The sequence below is a fragment of the Aotus nancymaae genome, unplaced genomic scaffold (assembly GCF_030222135.1).
Source record: "Aotus nancymaae isolate 86718 unplaced genomic scaffold, 86718_ANA_hifiasm-v0.15.2.pri h1tg000089l, whole genome shotgun sequence".
Lineage (NCBI taxonomy): Eukaryota > Metazoa > Chordata > Mammalia > Primates > Aotidae > Aotus > Aotus nancymaae.
Window position 1 is genome coordinate 23,920,784 of NW_026988504.1, and position 8,813 is coordinate 23,929,596.

At 46.5% G+C, this 8,813-nt stretch overlaps 1 protein-coding gene across 2 annotated transcripts; it reads right to left on the minus strand.

Annotated features, from left to right (window-relative positions):
* Nucleotides 1-80: 80 nt before the first annotated feature.
* PSME3 (proteasome activator subunit 3) lies at nt 81-8,813 on the minus strand. 2 transcript variants are annotated; one of them, XM_012443935.2, is made up of 11 exons: nt 8,533-8,813; nt 7,841-7,873; nt 7,656-7,718; nt 7,355-7,459; nt 5,188-5,236; nt 4,678-4,790; nt 4,058-4,126; nt 3,858-3,925; nt 3,704-3,758; nt 3,490-3,576; nt 81-2,293 (listed from the first exon to the last, which is right to left on the minus strand). In XM_012443935.2, exons 1-11 carry the CDS (start codon nt 8,572-8,574, stop codon nt 2,213-2,215), a joined length of 765 nt encoding a protein of 254 aa, XP_012299358.1. In that variant the 5' UTR covers nt 8,575-8,813; the 3' UTR covers nt 81-2,212. The 2 variants fall into 2 exon arrangements, with proteins under 2 accessions (XP_012299358.1, XP_012299357.1); XM_012443934.2 differs by lacking the exon at nt 8,533-8,813 and adding an exon at nt 7,962-8,115 and having other exon boundaries at nt 578-2,293.

Genomic DNA, 8,813 nt, shown 5'->3' on the forward strand with positions numbered 1-8,813 from the left:
CTTTCCACTGCTCAAGACCTTAGACTCTTTTTACAGAGACCATGAGGGGATCACTGGAAACCAGAAGGCTACTTGCAAGGTGGAAGTTGAGGAAACTTTATTTCAGAGGGAGACAGATTCCTAGGCAGCCCTCCAAGTAATGTGAAAACCAAAACTAGGAGTCTCCTCAAGAAACTTAAGACATTATTCAGGGAGGATTCGTATAAGGTAAAGAAAATGACTGGGTAGGACATGCCTTGAACCAGTTCATTCCCTACACACGGAACTACAGCAGCCTCTACTGGCAGTTCATGGGTATCACTGGGGAAGGAACAAGGATATGAAAGTAGGGAGAGAAGGCAGCTTAGGTCTGGGAAGAACTAACGTTCCAGTAATTCAGACTGAACACAAATGAAGGACCCACCCTTGCTTGGTAGGCAGAAGCCTGAGTCTTTCCACTATACTGGGGAAAAGATTCGGCTTGACTGGCATCAGGACACACGACAGGATGGCTAGGTGTCCATGGAGGTGGGTGTCCGAATGTGCACACATGTGAGCATGAGTATGTCCTGAACCACCAGAGCATTGCACCAGGGTCTGCAGCTTTAGAAAGAGGTCAAAGTACCTGTATTTTTAATAATTTCTTGACATGGTAAAAGAATTTTACATTATGATCCAAGGGTGGTAGGGTGAGGAGGGGCGGTAGCAGAACAATCCAACAAACAGAAAGGGAAACTGAGGAACACATGGTGGGAGGAGGGAAGGGTTTCAGCTGGAAGGGATCTGGAGGGTGGGCGGGGGCACTGCCCAACTAAAATGCAATTGGTTTGTTACTGAGTACTATTCGTGGGAAGACAGCATCCTGACTCCTTCTCTACAGAATATTGGGAGTAAAAAAAGCCAGGTGGAAATATTGGGGGTTGGAAGACAGAGACAGGAAGAATAAAAGTCAGAAACAGACACTGAGAGTCACTGGCAAGCTGACTGCAGATATCAACTCTCCAGCAGTGGTGGAATAAAAGAGCTGGGGGCTGATGGGGATTAACACAAATGCTGTTAACAGTTAAATGGTATCTCTGGAAGATTCAAGAGACAGGAGGCAACTCTTCTATAGTTTTCACTTGCCTAGTGCATTTCCACATACACAAACATGTATATGCATGTGTGTGCGTACATACACACCAATGACTGCTTTCCCTGGAGGCCCGACACTATATATAAGAGAAATATTTCCCAAAAGGAAAGCCCAACATGAGCAGCAGCATCTGGACCTCACACTTGCAGACACCTTCACCCCAACTGACAACTGCCTGGGAAAAGGCAACCAGGAGTCAAGAGGACCAGATTTTGCAATAATGCCAAAAACGGTTGAGTCAGAGAGGGACAGGCCTTCTCCTAGTCCTCTGCTTCTCATCTCTCTGTTCTCCACCAAATCACTCTGGGTACCAAGAGGCTACAGTATCAGGAGGGAAGACAGGCCCAAGACGTTTGTCTGGGTAGATGACAACTAAGACAACCATCACCTCCTGAAAGGTAAGTGACAGGGATCATGGAAAGAGAGGGTATGTTAGGTAATGGAGTAGGAGGGTGTGTGTGCATGTCTGTATGGGTCTATACATGCATACACATATGAGCATGTGAAAACCCCCATTATAAAAACATTGAAGGAGCTTGGGAATTGACAGAAGGCCTAAGGTGTTTCTCGTCATGATCAAGATTCAAGGTGGGATGTACACAGATGTGAAGCCCTAAGTCATCACCAGGGCAACTTGGGAGGAAAGAGACAGTAACCTCATGTGAGGAAGAGTTGGTCCCTCACCACCACCCCAGTTCCTAAAAAACACCTGGCACTTTCCCTCCAATTCCCTCAGCTTTTAACCAACTAATCATCAAAAGGAAGAAAACATAAAGCCCAAGACACAGGAGGGAGAGGAGAGTGGAAACACAAGTATTTTTGTGCCAACATCCTGCACACACAAACCTGGAGTTCTCCAGAAATTAGGACAGGTTGGGTGTGGGGTATTAGGGAAGGAAATAGAAGAGTTCCTGAGGCCTGAAAAAAGAGGTAAACACATCACAAAACTAGATGAGAGTTTCATTAGACGCTAACTAAAAACAGAGAGGTGTGATTACTATTTCCAGCCAGTTTCCCCATCACGATAGTCATGTAACAAACCAAGGCAATGTCGGTCTTGAGCCAGACTCACAGAGTCCCCTGGCCCTGGCCCTGGCCTCAGTACAGAGTCTCTGCATTGCTGCTCCGGGGCCGTTTGATCTTCTCGATATTTTTCAGGATCATGTCATGTAGAGTGACCTGGGACAAGAGGAATCAGGGGAATCACACATCTGTACAACCTTACCTCACCAAGAAAATGAGAGACCCCTCCACAAATCCCCAAGCAATCATTTGCATACAGTAAGTCCTTAATGTCATCAATAAGTTCTTAGCAACTTCGACTTTAAGCAAATCAAAGTACAGCAGGTAAACAAACCAAATACAGAAAGTCCCCAAATAACATGGTTTCCAATAACATCACTTTGTTCAATGTCATTTTGTTACAATTCTAATGAAAAAAATCTTGGTTTTGATATACATCATTTTTAAAGTCTCAGTTTCTAAGAACCTATGGATAATGTTAAGTGAGGACTTACTGTAATTCTAATCTCACTTGAGCCTGCATTCAGGGTGGCAGTACCACCTCTCTTACACTACAACTGGGTGTAAATGGGTATTTCCAAGGCCCCAAGTGTCTAATAACAACTAGCATGTATTGTGCACTTAACATAGTTAGAATTGCACCAAGTCCTTTAATGCGTTATCTCACTTGTTTAAAAAAACAAAACAAAACAATTTTGTGCAGTAGGTACTCTTCAGTTCCCCCGCCACACCCCTTTTGTAAAATTGGAGTTTCAGTATTGTTGCCCAGGCTGGAGTGCAGTGGTGCGATCTTGGTTCACTGCAACCTCTGCCTCCTGGGTTCAAGCGATTTTCCTGCCTCAGCCTCTGGAGTAGCTGAGATTACAGGCGTCTGCCACCACGCCTGGCTAATTTTTTTGTATTTTTAGTAGAGACAGGGTTTCACCATGTTGGCCAGGCTGGTCTTGAACTCCTAACCTTGTGATCCGCCCACATCGGCCTCCCAAAGTCTGAGATTACAGGTGTGAGCCACTGCGCCTGGCCTCTTCAGTCCCATTTTAAAGAAGAAATTGAAGTTTGAGCTTGAACAATTTGCTCCAGGTCACACAATACAGGTAGACCTGGTTGCAAACCTAAGTCTGTCTGACTCTGACACCCACATCTTAACCATACTATATTGCACACTCCTCCACTCAGGCAGAAAGAAGCGAGATCCCCTGCTAGATGACTTCATGGTTCTCAACACTGAGTTGATGAACAGAATTTGGTCTACTCATTTTACCTCAGACCCTCATTTTAGCCCTTCAGAGAATTTCAATATTCTCAACTAAGAGAAACCACAGCAACTATGGACAAGGATTGAGGTTACTCACATATTGATTCCTCAGCTCTGATATGATAAGCCTAAGGCTGATATATTCTTTCTCATCGATCTCCGTCACGGTGCGGCGATAGTCCTCCTGCAAGGAGGGTAGAGGAAAAAGCTAGTCCTCGAAGCCCAGCTGCTCCCAGACAGCTCCTTTCCAGTAGCAGTCACTCTTCACTATGCTGCCACCTCCACCCTCAGGCCACAAACCCCTTACTTACCACATGGGGATATTTAGCTATTTTAGAAACCAATTTGGCTCTTGTAATATAATATCTGGAAGGAGAGAGAAGAGGAGGAAGCTGCAGGAGACCCTTGATGATGCCCACCACCTCATCAGCCCCCAGTGCCTGGGCCAAGCCCAAGCAGCCCTACCTAGAAATCTGGTCCAGATAAGATGCAGCTTCACTCTCAACAGTTCTTAGTTCTGCAACTGTTTCCTCCTAAAACAAACAAAGTGCATCAAAAGCCATGTCATCCACAGCCCCAAAGAGAAAGGGAAGAAAGATAAGGCAGGAGAGATGAGAGTATCTGTCCCAAACCTCTCTTCCTAGTTCGTGATGCAGGTACATTACCTGAATGGACACCCCAAAGTTGTTTCCATCTTCTATCCTGGGAATCAGGAGCTGTACCCACATTTTGACCTGGATGCCAAAACATATATGAGGACCTTTGCCTGAAGGCTGAAGCCATGAAGTACATAATTCAGACTGCTGGGGCCGGATGCCAGGAACAGAGAAGTCAAAATACCTAGTTTGGCCAGGCATGGTGGCTCATGCCGGTAATCCCAACAAATTGGGAGGCCAAGGCAGGTGGATCACCTGAGGTCAAGAGTTTCAGACTAGCTCGGCCCACCATGGTAAAACCCCGTCTCTACTAAAAATACAGAAATTAGCTGGTTGTGTTGGCAGGTGCCTGTAACCCCAGCTACTCGGGAGGCTGAGGTGGGAGAATCCCTTGAACCCAGAAGGCAGAGGTTGCAGTGAGCCAAGATGGCAACACTGTACTCCAACCTGGGTGATGGAGCAAGACTCCATCTCAAAACACACACACACACACACACACACACACACACACACACACACACACACAAAACCTAGCCTGTCAATTCCCATACCACCCCTACACCCACTGTTTTTTGTACTTCAAGTGGGGTACTTGGGGCTGGCCCATAGGTCACTAGTCTGTGCCTCACCGTGTTACATTTTTCAATCAGCAGCCGGATCTCAGGTTTCACTTTCTCAATAATGTCCACCAGCTGCTGGTTGCTTTTCAGCATCCCATTGGGCATGACAAACACCTTGGTTCCTGGCAGAGATATAAAGGTCAAATGATCAGGGAAGAGGAAAGGACACAGTATCCCCTACTTTTCTCTCATTTTCCCTATACCTATCACATGCTATGACCTCTGCCTTCCATTTGTCACAATCTTACCATGACACCACTAGAATCAACAAGAATGGATGGAACAAAAGAACAACAGATGAGCATCTAAAATATGACAAAAGCCTTAAACTCTCTGTTTATTGGAAAACCAGGTTTAGAGCACTAAATAATGAACACGTTTGGAGGAGCTGGGAATGCTACTTCTGGGAAGTAAGATTAGATCTTGCTTCCTGGTCAGGAGAACACTAGATCCATCCTGCTTCTCAGGGCTGCAAGTCAGGGGTGGGGTGAGGGGAGAGGAGGTAAGGGTGGCTCTTACCTTGGAAGGCTTCTTCACACTCATCCAACCTTCGCTTCTTATAAGTGGGCTACAGATACAAAGAGGCAGGGATGAGCTTTTGACACCCACATCTTCATCACAAGATACCCTTCAAACAAGTTTAATCCCTTCCTCAGCCTCATAGCTTGTGTTATTAATTTCTGTACAATTTCCTAAGTACATATAAAGCTTTAAGAAAAGGTTCTTGGAGGCTGGGCGCAGTGGCTCACACATGTAAACCCAGCTCCTTGAGAGGCCCAGGTGGGTGGATGACCTGAGGTAAAGAGTTTGAGACCAGCCTGGTCAACATGGTGAAATCCCATCTCTACTAAAAATACAAAAAATTAGCCGGGCGTGGTGGCAGGCACCTGTAATCCCAGCTACTTGGGAGGCAGAGGTTGCAGTGAGCTGAGATCACACCACTGCCCTCCAGCCTGGGTGACAAGAGCAAAACTCTTCTCAAAAAAAAAAAAAAAAAAGAAAGAAAAAGAAAAGATTCTTGGGCTGGGAGACGTGGCTTATGCCTGTAATCCCAGCACTTTGGGAGGCTGAGGCATGCGGATGGCTTAAGACAAGCCCAGGCAATGTAGGGAAACCCCATCTCCACAAAAAATACAAAAACTAGCTGGACATGATGACACATGTGCCTACAGTCCCAGCTACCTGAGAGGCTGAGGTAGGAGAATGGCTTGAGCCCAAGAGTTTGAGGCTGCAGTGAGCCGAGATTGTGTCACTGCACTCCAGCCTAGGTGACAGAGTGAGACCTCTCAAAAAAAGAAAGAAAAGGTTCTTGCCACCAAGCAAATTATGCTCTAGTTGGGAAGACCAATCTTTCCAGAAATACAATACATTAAGTATTATAAAGAATAGGAAAAAAGAACCAATCAAAGCAGGGAAGATAATTAAGGGAATATGTACAAATCTGCTGGTTCCACAAAGGAGCACATTATTCGGTCAACAAGCATGTATTTAGCAACTGCCATAGACCAGGATCAACACTAGGTGCTGGGAATACAAAGATTAAGATAGTTCCTTCCAGGTGGCTCATGCCTGTAATCCCAGCACTTTGGGAGGCCAAGGTGGGCAGATCACTTGAGGTCAGGAGTTCGAGACCAGTCTGGCCAACATGGTGAAACCCTGTCACCACTAAAAATAAAAAAATTAGCCAGGCGTGTTGGTGTATACCCATAATCCCACCTACGCAGGAGGCTGAGGCGGGAGAATCACTTGAACCTGGGAGGCAGAGGTTGCAGTGGGTCAAGATCGTACTACTGCACTCTAGCCTAGGCAACAGAGTAAGACTCTGTCTCAAAAAAAAAAAAAAAAAAAAAAAGGAAGATAGATCCTGCTTTCCAGATACACAAGTTCCATCAGTGAGGCAGTACTACAGAGAATAATACAGTATCATCAGTGTTCTAACAGCATGTGGACACATGACTGATAAGAACTAGGTGTTAAAAATGCAGAGCAAAGACTGCGATTGCAGTTATACAGCAAGAACAAATTTGTATCCCATAATACTACTCAGGACATAGAAAAAAGGTAAGTAAAGTCTTCTTTAGAGCCATGGGAAAATCCATGTAACCTGATGAAGCTAGTTTTATTTGAAACTCACTCTAACACTGAGAGTAGCATTAGCATATTGACTTCATGTCATAAATGAAACTCAGCATCTAAAAGTAATATACTAGAGGCCCCATGCAGTGGTTCACGCCTGTAATCCCAACTCTGGGAAGCCAAGGTGGGCTGATTGCTTGAGCTTAGGAGTTGAGACCAGCCTGGGCATCATGGTGAAACCCCATCTCTACAAAAAATACAAAAATCAGCTGGGCATGGTGGCACACTCCTGTAGTCCCAGCTACTTGAGGGGCTGAGGAGAGAAAATCGCTTGAGTCCGGGAGGTCAAGGCTGCAGTGAGCAGTGCTTGAGCTGCCACACTCCAGTCCGGGAAAAAAAAAAAAAAAAAAAAAAAAAGCAACACTCTTTCTCAAAAATAAATAAATAAATAAGAAATAAAAGGAGTACACTAGAGTCATCGTGTCTATAACAGAGTCCTAGTTCCCAGGTCCAAATCCCACTGTTCCCTCTGTACATGTTAAACTGACAAGGAAACAGAGGACAGAGGACCTACTGCTCAAGAACACAAAGATAAACATAGGACACTTACACCATCCAGTCCATCATGGCTATTGGTGAGAAGAATGGGGTCAGGGACTGGGAGATTCATGTCAGAGTGGATCTGAGTTAGGTCATGGATGTTTAAGATTGGTTCCTGAAAGACACCCACCCCAAAACATTAATCTTTTCAAGTTGAACAAAGAAGTATTTGATTCGAAGGGCAAGAAATGAAAGTGCTTTCACAGTTTAAAAAAAATAAAAAGAAGAATCAACACACAATTTGTCCCACTTGACAGTAATACCAGGGCCAAAAAAATTGGGGAATTTGAGGAAAGAAAAGGGTCTCTCACCTTCAGAAAACTATCAAGTTCTAATAACTTCTTTGGGAAAAAATTTGCCACCAAGTCTTCTGCCTAAAGAGGAGGGAAAATACAGCTGAATTATTATCTGTGGGAAGGTCTCTCTCTATATAGATATCTCCTCTTTGGGAAACTCTCAATTAACCAACACCCATTTTTCTATTTATTTCACTCACCTCACTTGTGATCCGCTCCCTGAAAGAATCAACCTAAAATTAACAAAGAGAGCAATTGAGTACCTGGGGACAGAGGTAAGAGCAGGATAGAGAATCCCAAATCCAACTGTCTTTCCCTCACCTTGTAACTGTAATAAGAAGCTGAGAGGCCCCCAGACTGCAAATACTTTATTTTTTTGAGGACCCATTTTTCCATCTCAGGAGAAGGACGCAGGGCTTGAGGGCAGCACCTGCCTGTCTCCTCTCCTCTCCCTCCCTGTGTCTGAAGCTGTCTGAATTTCATAAGCAGACAAAAGACAGGTAGTTAGGGGAGATGTGAGCTCACAAATGTGCCAATCCCCACCCAGACCTGGCCTATGATACGAGGCAGACCAGCCACCAAGGGCAGGGGCAGTGCCCAGGGACGTTGCTGGGCTGGGGGATTTCCAGCTGTCACCGGCCTAAAGCCCTGAGTCCAACACGTGTCCGCGGAGGTGTCTCCCGGACTCTTCATCATCAGACGCGGTACAGAAAGCCATCCTATATTTTCTTCTCCCGCGAAGCCGACCCCGGGAGCTGGGGGCTGGGCTGAGCCGAGCGGAAGCTCAGAGCTGGTATCCCCAGGGAGACAAAGACGCCATGGGGAGTAGGAAGCCGGTCAGACTGCTGGGGAATCAAAGCGAGGGGCAAAAAGGCCGGACCCGTGCCGCTACCTTGAGCTTCACTTCCTGATCCACCTTCAGCAACGAGGCCATGGCCGGGCCGGGCCGTGTCCGATCTGCTGGACACCGGAGGCGCTGTGGACTCCGGGGAGGGGGCCAGAGGTACCTGCGGAATCTCGGCTGACCTCGGGACCCGGCCGCCCTCGCTGGCTCACTCACTGCTCGCTCGTTCCCTCCCTCCGTGCCGTCCGCCCGCCCGCCCGCCGGCAGCCTGCTGCCTGGTCGCACTCTCGCTCGCCCTCCCGGCTTTCGCCGCTCACGCCGGAAATTGC

Bases quoted from the DNA above. Each gene is read 5' to 3' on its own strand.
- PSME3 (XM_012443934.2), bottom strand. From the start codon at position 8,036: ATGGAAAAATGGGTCCTCAAAAAAATAAAGTATTTGCAGTCTGGGGGC. The intron at 7,874-7,961 runs GTGAGGGAAAGA...TGTTAATTTTAG, and splicing joins CTTCTTATTACAGTTACAAG to GTTGATTCTTTCAGGGAGCG. The intron at 7,460-7,655 runs GTGAGAGACCCT...GGTGTCTTTCAG, and splicing joins AACTTGATAGTTTTCTGAAG to GAACCAATCTTAAACATCCA.